Source organism: Typopeltis vanoorti, chromosome 3 (genome assembly GCF_054136105.1).
Source record: "Typopeltis vanoorti isolate ZY-2024b chromosome 3, IOZ_Tvanoo_1.0, whole genome shotgun sequence".
Lineage (NCBI taxonomy): Eukaryota > Metazoa > Arthropoda > Arachnida > Uropygi > Thelyphonidae > Typopeltis > Typopeltis vanoorti.
Window position 1 is genome coordinate 49,486,665 of NC_143551.1, and position 14,314 is coordinate 49,500,978.

Here is a 14,314-nt window from a genome sequence, read left to right on the forward strand (position 1 = left end):
ATCCTGTACAACTCCCCTGAGGGTACATATCAGGAATTTGATGATGATCATAAGTGGTGTCAGCCTTGTCTTTAGGTAAAGCGACTTAGTACCATCCAGATGTGAGTCATGTAAACCTGGGTGGACAAAAGTTTCACCAATGCCTTGACAAGGGACCAAAAGGAGTGACTGCCATTTGGACAGGAAGCGAGTTTGTAGCATTTTCCTTTTTTAAAGTCTGATTTGGATTTGGTGATGATTCTTTTACAGCTGTTGCAAGCTGCAGTATATGCAGAATACACTCATGTTCATAGAAACTGCATCACATGACATAAATATAGTTTCTAGTAGTTAAATGGTCATTTTCATTGGTTTAAATTAAAGATACCAAGAAATTATATACTTGGTTTAATCTTTTATCCAAGTGTAAGCAAACAAAAAATATAATCAGGACTAGGGCAACTCATATATAGAAGCTAATGACTTCACATCACTTGCCTTAGTATTCCATAAAGCAAAGCACATATCCTTATGGGTAGTACGTATAATGCTATGCTTTATGGGAAGTGTCACTACCCAGTTGCCCTAGTCCTGATTATATTTCAGGTGCAAACTTTGTTTGCTTACATTTGGATAAAGGATTAAACCAAGTATATAATTTCATGGTATCTTTAATTTATAGTATAATCAAGTGGAAAAACTTCCAACAACTATCTCTAATCCACAGAATTTTAATAATAAGGTGCGACACCTTTTGGCAACTCATATACAAAAATGTGACTTCTGCATTACTTCAACCTTAGTATCACCACTGAGTCTGGCTCCCACTGATAAGACCTCAATAAAGGTTAAAACTGGTCTGGGTAGTGACCCTTCCCATAAAGCATAGCATTATATATACCTGTAAGGATATGTCCTTTACATTATGGGATACTAAGGCAAGCGATGTGAAGTCATTAGCTTCTATATACGAGTTGCCCTAGTCGTGATTATATTTCAGGCGTAAACTTTGTTTGCTTACACTTGGATAAAGGATTAAACCAAATATGTAATTTCTTGGCTTGTGTAGCTCAGTGGAAGTGGTGCTCGAGTCCTCTGCACTTGGTCGCTCGAAGTTGGACTTAAGTTCAAGTCTAGTCGCCAACTGGAGGAACTTTTTCTAAGCCTTTATTCGACCGGTTCTCGAGTTAGTCGATCCCTGGCACAGGCAAGCAGGTTTTTCCTCCCGGAAACTCAAGAAAATCGACCGTAGTACCCACATCATTTCAGAGAGTAACACATCTTGTTAGGGTTTGATACTAAGAGACGGCAGCACTTGCTTGCCAGTCTCTTCGTCGGTGGCTGCTATAATTAGTTATAGTATAGGCCAGCTATCTCTGATTAGCTACCAGTGGAAACTGAACTGCCTACTCAGTCTCTAAAAGCTAGATAGGGTATAAAGGCCTTGCCTACTCCCTATAAGGAAATAAAAGGCGTTAGCTGATTTTTTTTTTTTTTTTTTAATAAATGGAGTGTATATATACATATATATATATACACACACACACACATATATACAGTAAAACCCCGTTTTTACGTTCCCGCAATTTACGTTTTCCTGCCATTAACGTCATTTTCTGTTGGTCCCGTTTTAAGGCCTATTCTCACGATGTATTGTTTTCCCACCATTAACAACTTGATGTGGATGTTATTACCGTGCTTTGCATTTTTTTTTCTCGGTGGCAATACAGATTTTCGAATCGATTTCAGCGGAAATCTGCGCATTTCTGTTCTCAGGTGGCATTGCATTCAGCTGTAATGTCGTTTCCGCTATCACGGTGACTTGCGCGCATGCAGCAGTACTGTAGTGATGAGCGATACCATGATTTTTCAATCACAGTACGAATTGATATTGCAGAATTTCTGCAACGTAATTTAGGTGTGAAAGTTGCTTTCAAGTTGCAGTGGTGGATTATCCATGTTAGTAACATGGAGAAAAAAGACAAAATGTATTTCGGTAGAAGAAAAGATGGTAATTCTGTGACGTGTAAATTGGCATGCCGGAACACGTGTGCATTTAGCATAAGATCTTGGACTCTCCGTGTCCACTTTGAACATGATATTAAAAAAACAGGCCAGGCATTGAACTCAATGCAAAGCAATCTGGTGCTAAGTCAAAAAAAAAAAAAAAAAAAAAAAAAAAAAAAAAAAAAAAAAAAAAAAACAATCAACAATTAAAGATTTTTTAAATAGATAATGTAAGTACATTGTAAATTCATTTATTTTCAGTTATTAAATTTTGTAATCTAGTATGTATGTAGAATCACATACTAGCAGTAAGTCATCTTTTAGCCTTTTTTTTAATGTTTTATTACATTTCCTGTTATTTACACTTTCCTGCAATTTGCACTTTTTTCCATCAGTCCCCTGAAAAGTGTAAAAAAGGGGTTTTACTGTATATATATATATATATTTCTATAATTGGAGTATTCGGAATAAGGGAGAGGAATTGATGGCACTGATAGCATCAGCCTGGCCAAAGATTATTGGGATCACCGAGATGTGGTTGACAGAAGAGGATATAATAACAGGAATAGAAGTGGCTGGGTACAGCATTTTTTGGCAGGAAAAGCGTGGTGGTGGTGGAGTACTGCTTATGATAAATGGCGACCTATGTCCACTAAGAGAGGAGGCTTTGGTAGGCTGTGACACTAATGATTTTGAAAGCATATGGTATGAGGTGGAGGTGAGCAAGACAGGATATTTAGTGGGGTGTTGCTACAGACCAAGGAGCACAGAGTGGGGGGGGGGGGAACAGGAGATGTTGACAGTTGAGCATGGCAAGTGCAAGAAGAATGATTGTTATGACAGATTTTAACTACAGCAGTATAAATTGGGAAGAGGAAGATGCATGTAGCAATAAGGGAATGGAATTTCTAGAATTCTTGAGGGACAAATGTCTTAGGCAACATGTAACAGAGGGAACAAGAGTTTTGCATTTGGTTATAGCATAAGAAGAGTTTATAATAACTGAGATGACATCTCTTATGCCAGTTGGAGAGAGTGACCATATAGTTTTGACTTGGAAAATGAATAGACATGCAGAAGTATCAAAGAGAAGGGAACATATGTGGAATTTTAAAGCAGGTGATTATAAATAGTCTTAGACATCAACTTGGGGAGGTTTCATGGAGGGAGGAATTGGAAGGCCAGGATATCATTAGTGCTTGGGAAATTGTGAAGGAATATTTGTTAGCAGCAATGGTAAGCTGTATTCCATGAGTGAAGAAGAGTACACAATCTGGAGTAAAGTGGATGACAAACAATATTAGACAGGAGCTGCATGTGAAAAAGAGGCTAAGGAAAAGATATAAGGAGACAGTGAAGAGAAGATGTATGAAGAATATAAGACACAAGCCAGGAGAGTAACTAGTATGGTAAGGAAGCAAAACTGGAATATGAGAAAAGATTGGCTCTTAGATCCAAGGAAAATCCTAAGGAATTTTTTTTTTTAGCTATGTGGCCAGTAGGAAGAGAAATGACTGTGGAAGAAATGTCACTTTCATCTGAAAGTGACAGATGCAGAGGACATAGTGGAATTGTTCAATGAACTCTTTATTGGAGTATTTCATCATGGAGGAGTCAATACTAGAGGGATAGAGCAGGTTCGAGGTTTAGAGGTGCAGGAGGAGAGCGTGTTCCACATACTGAGTACTCTGGATGTTAGTAAAGCTGTGGGACTGGATGGTATTTCACCACGAGTTTTGAAAGAATGTGCTAAGGAACTGAAAGTGCCTTTGACCCGGCTTTTCAATGCAAGTCTGGATGCGGGAAAGGTGCCCAGAGAATGGAAGGAAGGTAAGATAGTGCCATTGCATAAGGGTGGTAGCAGACTGGAAGTGTCTAATTATAGGCCAGTCTGTGTGTCATCAGTAGTTGTTAAGATCTTGGAGAAAGTAGTGAGGGACCGTATACAGCATTGGGCAGATGAGGGTAATGTTATCTGTGAGAGTCAACATGGATTTGTGAAAGGGCGCTCTTGTTTTAGCAATATGCTAGCCTTTTATAATAAAGTTACAAGAACATTAGATGAGGGAAAGGCATATACTGCCATTTTCCTAGACTTAGTGAAGGCATTTGACAGGGTGCCACATGATAAGCTGATATTTAAGTTGCAGCACATGGGTCTGGATGTCAGATTGGTCAACTGGATTCAGGATTGGCTGTCTGATAGGTATCAGAGAGTTGTGTATGGTGGAGCAGTTTCAAGGAGGCAGAGGGTTACACCTATATTGTTTAACCTTTATATCAATGACATTGTCAGTGGATTGCAAGGGGATATTCAGTTGTTTGCGGACGATGCGAAGCTGGGAAGGGTTATTAGTAATAGTGCAAATGTGGTAGCCTTGCAAGAGGATTTGAATAAGCTAGATAGATGGGAAAATGAATGGGGGTGTCAGTTTAATGCAGCAAAATGTAAGGTCTTGAGGTTTGGGAAACATCGATGGGATGCTGCATTCTCTATGGGAGGAGTTATACTGGAGGAAGTAGGGGAGACAAGAGATCTGGGGTTGATGATTGATAGAAACCTGAAATTTAGGGGATATATTGCAAAGGTGGTGAAGGTAACACAGAGGATTGCTGCAGTAATGAGAAGGACACTGACCTGCAGATATAAAATGGTTATCATTCCGTTGTATAAGACTCTGATCAGACCACACTTGGACTATTGTTCTCAGATCTGGTCCCCGAGATTTGAAGGGGATAAATTAACTGTGGAAAGGGTACAAAGGCAGATAACAAAGATGGTGTCAGGACTGTACAACGTTAGTTATGAGGATCGGCTGAGGGAGTGTGGACTGCAGAGTTTGGTGGATAGAAGAAGGAGAGGTGATATGATTGAGACTTTTAAACTGTTGAGGTGGTTACAGGGTTGACACTGGGGAGTTCTTTCGCTTGGTTGAACAGCGGGAAGGAGTAATGACAAGGGGCCATCCCTGGAAGTTACGAAAGGAAACTGTGAGGGGGAGGAGTGGTTTCTTTGCATGGAGGATGGTTGAACCATGGAATGCATTGCCTGATGAAGTGGTGAGAGCGAGAACAGTCAATGTTTAAGGAGTGGTATGATAGACTTTGTGTTTCCTAGGAGGGGACCTCCCTCGATGAGTCTTGATAGACTTGTGTTTCTTAGAAAGGACCTCCCGCGATGAGTCTTTTGACCCCGTGGAGGCCTGAATAATAATAATAATTTCGTGGTATCCTTAATTTCATTGGTGTATTATTATATATTTCATTGTATTGCATCTTCTATCATTCCCATGGGTTTCTGTACAATCTAATAATTGCTGCTATTGCATCAGAACTTTTTATGCTATAAATAGACAGCAAGAGCTAGTTTTTGCATTTTTGTGCTGAGATTGCTGTGTCTAGTTATGTGCAGTTAACACCTTGCAGAAAAAGTGGGATTCAAGTTTTGAATAGAAAAGGCTAGTCCTTTTGTGAAATAGCTAAAAGGGTGTTCTGTACTCAATCTACTGTAGTACGGCTGCTGTTGAAAGTGAAGGTAACTGGATCTGCTGAAAGGAAGAATGGGAGGACAGGAAGAAAACTACTGTCTACACCATGCCAAGATCTAGTTCTAAAGTGGTTCTACCTCAAAAATCACCATGCATTGTGTGGGAAACTGAAATGGGACTGGGAAGAACAAATGGGAGTTGTGAGAAGCTTCATTTGTCAGGAGAAGACTCATTTGACAGGAACCGATAGCTATGCACCTTAAAAAGAAGCCCTCGTTAACCTAAAAAATGAGATTGGCTTGGTTAAATTGGTGCAAAGAGCATGTCAAATGGACCCATGATCAGTGGAAAGAGTAATTTTTTCTGACGAAAAAAAAATTAACCTGCAGGGTGACAATGGCAGACGGTTCGGAGACAATCAAGAGAAAAATTCCAACCTGACTGTCTGGTGCCAACAGTCGAATTCTCAGACTGTCAGATGATCTGGGGCTGAATGTTATTATGGTGTCGGTTGCTTGCATTTCACAAAAGGTTCAGTGAATGCATGATGCACCAGAAAATTTTAGAATTGCTTCTTACTATCAAAGACCACTTTACTATAATGACAAGGGGCAATCATCCTGCATCTTTCAGGATGATTGCCCCTTGTCATAAGGCAAAAAGTGTAAGTAATGCTATTATAACCCTAAAATGTATCATACATATTAAGTTTGGTACTTAAAAAAGCTTTTAGTTTTGTTGCAGGTTAATGGAGATACTCAATACAGTGATTACTGTGGCCAGGAAACAGCCTGGATCTCAACCCCATAGACAATTTGTAGTACCAAATGGAGAATGCAATACACAAGAAGCTGAAAACATTTCGGGAGCTCCAAGAAACCATTATAAGGGTATTGAACATGGATTGATAGTTGCATCCATCATGAAATTGATTTTGTCAATATCTGGCCTATGCCAAGCTGTAATAAAGGCAAAAGGAAGACCAACGAAGTACTATACAGCAAAAAGTGAATTTTTAGCTTCAAATGTTAGTAAAACTGTGGAGTTGAACTAAATTTTGATACGGTATTTGTTTTTCCAGTGAAAATGTCACTGTCCACTCCATTTTGAATATTTGCAAATTTGTCAAGTTTGTTGTCATTTCCTAATTATGTTACATCTTGTACTAAAAAGAGCCAAATATTAATCAAAAATAAAAATGTTATATTACCTTCTTCATTATTTGTAACAATTACTGCATTATTATCCCTTTTCAAATAGGCATTCAAATTTACCAAAAAAAAAAACATGATTACAGCAGGTGATGCAGTTTCTATGAACATGAATGTATATATGATGAGCATCTGCAGTTTGGGTCTTGAGCTAGTTGCAGTAAGCCGTTTTTTTTTTTTTTTTTTTTTTTTTTTTTTTTTTTTAAATACTGAATTGGCACACTTTGAGAACCAAGGCTTGGATGGTGGATGTAAATTTTGGATGGAATAAGGGATGAAGGCCTTCACCCATATGGATCATATTATAAAGGAAAGGTGGTATTAAACCTGACATCAAAATTGGAGATGTTAAGCTCTTTACTTCACGCAGATAAACTTAATAACTACTTTTTCTTTTTCAGTATTTGCCAATTCAGTATTTTTTAATACTGAATTGTTTGCTAAGTTTAATAAAGGAATGGATACACTATGATGGATATCAATTATATATTTGGTTTAATCCTTTATCCAAGAAATACTAAGGCAAGTGATCACTTGGTGAGACCTCAATAAAGGTTGAAACCAGTCTGGGTAGTGGCCCTCCATTAATGCATAGCGTTATACATGTCTGCAAGGAGATGTGCTTTGCATTATGGGAGATACTAAGGCAAGTAATCAGAACTTATTTCACATTTACCACGAGTTGCCCCAGTCCTGAAAATACTTCAGGCGCAAACTTTGTTTGCTTACACTTGGTTAAAGGATTAAACCAAATATATAATTGGTAGCATAGCCAAGTGAAACAACTTCCATCAACTATCTCTAATCCAGAGAATTTTAATAATAACGTGTTGACACCTTTTGGTAACTGGTATATGGTGATATGACTTCTGCATTACTTCCACCTTAGTATCAATACCTCTGGGTCTGGCTCCAATTGATGAGACCTCAATAAAGGTTGAAACCGGTCTGGGTAGTGGCCCTTCCTTAATGCATAGCATTATACATGTCTGCAAGGAGACACTAAGGCAAGTGATCAGAACTTATTCCATGTTTACCATGAGTTGCCCGAGTCCTGAAAATACTTCAGGTGCAAACTTTGTTTGCTTACACTTGGATAAAGGATTAAACCAAATATATAATTGGTAGCATAGCCAATATGGTGGATATCATTGACATCCCTGATTTAAAATGCCTATCTTTGATTCATCAGCAAACAATCTAACATCTCCTGTTAGATCCTTCCTGATGTCATTAATGTACAGATTGAACAACAATGGCCCAAGGACTGATCCTTGGGGACACACCACTGGTCACCTTAAATCTCTCAGATTCACACCTTCCATATACCACTTTTTGATACCTATCTGTCAGCCATCCACTTGTAAAAGTCAAGAGTTTATATTCCAAACCCATATTCTCCAGTTTATGAAACAGCATTTCATGTGGTGTCCTATCAAATGCCTTAGCAAAACCTAACAGTATCATAGTATCTATCAGCTGTAACATTGTTATAAAATATGAGTAAATTGATAAAACATGACCTGCCTTTAGTAAAATCTTGCTGTTCTTTGCAAAGTATAGCTTGTCTATCAATCTATTTCTGTATGCAATTTGTAACCAACGTCTCTAAAGTCTTCCCACCACCACTCCAGATATACTGATAAGTCAGTAGTTAAACACATCAGCTTTTGCACCACCAACATGGTGCAAAAATTGATGTGATACGATAGTTCTACAACAGAACTATCATACGATCTTTCAATTCTTGCGATATCTTACCTGAGCTGAGACTCAAGTTTTTTAAACATGTCAAAGGCCTAGCCAATTTGGCTAGGCCTTTGACATGTTTAAAAAACTTGAGTCTCAGCTCAGGTAAGATATCGCAAGAATTGAAAGATCGTATGATAGTTCTGTTGTAACTATAGCGTGGCATAACATTAGCATAACTTGTAATGCTAATGCTAGTAACATTACATTAGCAAATGTGTTGATATTCAATCTGTCCCTATTGTAGAATTCTTATCAAGGTTATGTAACAGCTCTTCCACCTCATTCTCGTGCACTTCTAACTCTTCATCTAATATAGTAGTAGTAGTACTATGCACATGTTACATACACCTGGTTGATATATATCTTAGCAAAGTGAGCACATGATGTTCAACTTCTGATACAAAAGTACCATCTGCATTTAGTAAAGTTATACTTCCACATTCACTCTTTCTTTTACTTGTGGCATAACAATAAAATTCTTTTGGATTGCCATTAGCTTGAACAACTAACTTCTTTTGATACTCTAATTTAGCTTTCCGTACAATACTCAAAGTGCAAGCCAGAAAAGGTTACATGATGTCATAACTCCTTTGACTATTATTCTCATGATATTCCTTCTGCATTAACTTCTTAAGCAGGGATTTCACTTTCACCTATTTGTACTTCGAACTCTATGGATACATTTAGATACCCTCATTTAAGCACTTTTTCAAAGATTTCCATGCATTTCTGATATCTCTTCCATTCAGTTATGAATGGGAGAGATATCGGATGCCATAGGACCAGCAATAGTATTCTCCTGAGTTAGTCATAATTTCCAGCAATTTAGTTTAGCATGTAATTTAGTTTATCTGTTCTATTGGAAATGGAACATCTATATAATGAGCTACTTCCAAATAAAGTATGGCATAATCACTGTCTAACTGGTAGCAAATAGTCATATTCTTAATGGAATCCCTTCTAATGCTAGGATCAAATTTACTATTATCTCGAGTTCTATTTTCACATGTTGCTTGAAAAAGTTGTCTTGCAATAACTCAATAAATTCTTCATTCTTATCATGAGATTTTTCTTTTACCCAATCAATGTTTGGATAATTTAAGTCACCCATAATGATTACTCATTTAGTACCCATGGGATAATTTGGCAATGCATTTCATTAACCCCAGCAACTGAATCGCTAGGTCTGTAACAACACCCTATCACTTCACTGATAGGGTGTTGTTACAGACCTGATAAATATCAATTTCCTATGATGAGAATAAAACTAATTTCTCCAAATGGTCTCAGTAACATAGATCTATACTTGCTTTTAACAAATTTATGGAATAAACAGATATAAGTAGAATCAAATCTGCATATGAAACGAGACTATGCATTTCTGGAATAAATTTTCGTGATGTTTTGAAATGGCAAAAAAGGTTTTAAGGAGAAATTTTGTAGGTCTTTCAACATCATAAAATTCCTGACATGTACCCTCAAGGGGGTGTACAGGATATGGGATTACTACATGAAAAACTTACATCATTACTAACTTCCTATCTATAATTTTCCTCCAAATCAATCTGTTACCTGTCAAGACTAACATTATCAGATCTTATATTTCTCTCATCTAAGGCACTTTTTTTACTGTATCAATCCACCTATATCTTGGTCTTCCTCTGGGTCTTTTTCCTGCCAACCTGGCAGAGAACATTTGTTTTGCTAATCTTACCTCTTCCATTCTGTTTAAGTGACCATACCACCTGAGATTAGCTGTGCTAACACATTACTGGTGGCTAACAATGTCAAGTTCTTTCCTAATATCCTCTTTTTAATATGATATTGCCATTAATGCCATCTGTTCACGACCCTCATTTTTCTCAGGACTCTCATATCTACAGTGTTTTACTTCTAACCCAGCTCTCAGATCCATAAGTTAAAAGTAGTTTGAACACTGTCTTGTATACAGCTAATTTAGTGTTTTGATTAATTTCTCTCTTATTCCATATAAATTTATTCAGTTGACTTCCTACCATAACAGCTTTGTTGATTCTGTTGTTTATTTCCATACTTAATTTACCATCTACACTAAAAATCGTGCAAGGTAGATGAAATGTTTTACTTGTTCTATGGGTTCTATATTCACAATGCAGTTGATATTTTCAATGCTTCTGTCTATTTTCATTGTCTTGTTACTGCTGACCTTCATACCATATCTAATACAACAGTTATTCAATTTAGCCAGGAAATCTTGCAGACGTACCAGATTTATTTAGAAGTATAACATCTAAATAAATCATCTGCATAAATAAAGAACTGAGATTAACATCTCCAATTTTGATATCAGATTTAATACCACTTTGCTTCATAATGTGATCCATATAGATAATGAATAACAGAGGGGGAAAGATAATGTACAGCCTTGTCTGACACCAGATTTAACATTAAACCTCCTGTACTTCCTTCAATTTTAATTGCTGACTTACAACTCAAATAAAGACTAAGTATTGATTGATATAATGCTCCATTGACACCATACAATTGTAGCATTTTGAAGCTTTTCTCAACACCCTGTCACATGCCTTTTCCAGATCTACAAAAACTTAAATACAGATCTTTGTTATATTCCCATGATTTCTCAACTATTTGTTGTAAAGTGAAATCAGATACCTGACAGTCTCTATTTGGCTTGAATCAAGCTTGTTCTTCACCAAGCTTCCCTTCCACAATCCTTCTCAACCATTTCTCAAGTATACTTGCATAAATCTTACCAGGAACACTCAGTAAGGAAATACCTTTGTAATTCTTACATTCAATTTTATTTCCCTTTTTATATATAGGTACTATGGGAGCTCTGCTCCACTCATCCCTCTGTCCAGGCCTTCTGAACTATATAGTGCAGCCACTGCAAGACTTTTATACCTCCATACAAAAAACATTCTTCCAGATTTACCCTTGACAACACTTAAATCTCTAGGCAAGATGACATTTCTCTCATATGAAGCCTCTATTGGCATAAACACATTACAACCACTGGCTCCATGGCATCCAATGAGTATCGAGCAAGGAGCATATTCTTTTTCAGAGTGATAGATGAGTGAAACACACTGTCAGAAAGTCAACGTATTCACCCAAGCATCTAGGACGATGATTTCACAACATGATATTATTTGTTTTAGGATATGCAATTTACCTTTATTCATTAACTGTAAAGAAAACTTTATAAAATGCAGCATTAAAGAGCAAAACATACTTGTGAACTCTAATATTATTATGCATGTGTATAAATAAATACATATATTCAAAAATCTACCTGATCATTCAGAGGCATTACAAGAATTCCACCAACTCCGATCAAATTTTTCATGTAATTTTCATGCTCTGCAGGACAAGATGCACCACAATATACTCTATCATACTGTCGTGTGCTACTATCAAGTAATAAACAATTACCAACTGCAAAATCTGGTTCACAAAACTCATACTCATCCAAAGCAGGAGATGTGCTCTTAAATTCGTCTAACTTTTCTCTGGCATAATCAACAACACTGTCATGGATTTCAACACCATGGTTGGTGCCATATGGGCCTAAAATAAAGTTCAAATAAAGAATTAGAAATTTCTTTGATCAAATGAAAAAAAATTTTTGAGTTTTATCTTAATTATTCTTACTAAATAGCCATAGCAGGAACTAGTAAATTTATGATAATACAATATTCTTCAGGGTTCTGTTCTTGGACCACTGCTGTTTAATCTGTTCATTAACGATATAGGGAATGGTCTAAGTGGGACAGTTCATTTGTTCGCTGATGATGCAAAGTTGGGTAGGGCGATAGTGAATGCAGAAGATGTCAAAGTCTTGCAAGATGACTTAGATAGATTGGAGTTCTGGACTAAGGAGAATGGATGTCAATTTAATGTGACAAAATGTAAGGTTATGCATTTCGGAGTGAAAAGATTAGCAGCAGTATACCACATTGGTGGAACTGTACTCCAAGAGATTGATGAGGCCAGGGACTTGGGAGTGTTGGTGGATAGGGAGATGAAGTTTAGGGGGCACATTGCGAAAGTAGCTAAATCAGCTCATCAACTCACTTGGTTGTTGAAAAATACCTTGACGAGCAGAGAAAAACAAGTTATTGTACCTCTGTACCGAGCCCTGATAAGACCTCATCTCGACTACTGTGCCCAGATTTGGTCACCTCGGTTCCTTCTTGATGGGGAGGAGGTTGAGAGGATCCAGAGGCGAGTGACTAAGATGATAGCAGGTCTATGGAATGCACCATATGAGAACAGGTTGAAGATTTGTGGGTTGCAGAAACTAGTTGATAGGCGAAAAAGGGGAGATATGATTGAGACATTCAAATTGCTAAAAGGATTCTATAGGATTAATTCAGATGATATTTTTGAGATCAGGACTGGTGGTGGGAGAACTAGGGGACACCCATGGAAGCTGGGCAAGAGCGTGGTTAGCAGGGGTGTTAGAGCTGGGTTCTTTACTTTTAGAGTGGTAAATGAGTGGAATAAGCTGCCAGAGTCTGTTGTGGGTGCTATGACAGTGAGCGAGTTCAAGGCAAGGTATGATAGATACTGTGAGAATGTTGAACAGCTGTGTGAACATGATGTTTAGGGCCTCCCTCGATGAGTCTAAGGACTCCTGGAGTAGCCCATGGTAATAATAATAATAATAATAATAATAATAATAATAATAATAATATCATGTAAAAACTCCAACAACATGAAAAGTTACACTAGTTAACTCAAAACGAGGTAAAACATGATGGAATATATATCATCCTGAAATTTTGAAAAAAAATTTCAAAACAATTTTTTTTTTAAATTTCCAGTTTACTATATGTTGTATCTCTGCAACAAACAATCTAAAATTTTACCAATAAAACTGAATAAAATATATTCTAACAAGTCTCAATAATAAGACATAAGAAAAAAATGTTCCTTCAAAGGAGTGTAATTTTGTGCACCTCCATTTTAGTTGTGTTAAAAAACAATACAAAGTGATCAAATTACTGTCAGAACACACAGAATCTGAACAAGCAGGATTCAGAAGAGATAAGAGTATTGTGCACTAAATATTAACGGGAAGACTAAATGTCGAGAAAGTTCTATGTAAAAATAAAAATATTCATGCCAGCTTTCTTGACTTTCAGAAAGCATTCAACAGTATAAATCTGCAAGTTGCATGGGCTGTACTTAAATCTTATAGGGTGGACAGGAACTTGATATGTTTATCGCAGAATACCAACAATGCACAGGCTGTTGTGAGAAATAGCAGAGCAGGAAGGTGGTTTCGGAGAAGAGGTACAAGATAAGGCACCCAATATCCCTGAGAATCTTTATTAGGCTGCCTGGAAAGAACAATAGATGCCATAAAGGAGAATATAAAGGAAATTTAAGTTAAATACAAAAATCAATGATTTACAATTTGCAGTTGATAGTCATTATCGAAGAACTAGAAAGAACAGTGCTGAAGTCAAAGTTGTTTCACTTGGTTTAAAGTAAACAATACACATTACTGGAATATATTAATGCAGAGAGTGTTAAGTATTTTAAGATCCAATATGATAATATATTGACAGTTGAACAAACTTGCCACAATGAGTTTGCTGACTCCATGGAGGATGTGATAATAATAATACTTGTCAAGAAATTACATTCTTATTTAATCCTTTACCCAAGTGTAAGCAAAGGGATAGAGGCTGTTGACTTCGCATCAGTTGCCTTAGTACTTAATAATGCAAACCTCAGGTCTTTTTTGGACATGTATATTATTATAATACAGGCACCACCATGGAGTCTGAAGACTTATCACGGGAGACCCAATCTATCCAAACAACATATCATACCTCTCCTTGAACCATTAACAGACAAAGCACT

General features: G+C 37.0%; 1 protein-coding gene across 1 annotated transcript in view; it reads right to left on the reverse strand.

Annotated features, from left to right (window-relative positions):
- The window catches only part of LOC150108113 (protein-L-isoaspartate O-methyltransferase domain-containing protein 1-like), a 115,245-nt gene that overhangs the window by 28,728 nt on the left and 72,203 nt on the right, over positions 1 to 14,314 (reverse strand). The window contains exon 3 of the mRNA XM_090415598.1: positions 11,733 to 12,007. Coding sequence (XP_090271724.1) covers positions 11,733 to 12,007 — 275 coding nt within the window. The remainder of the gene's footprint in view (positions 1 to 11,732; positions 12,008 to 14,314) is intronic.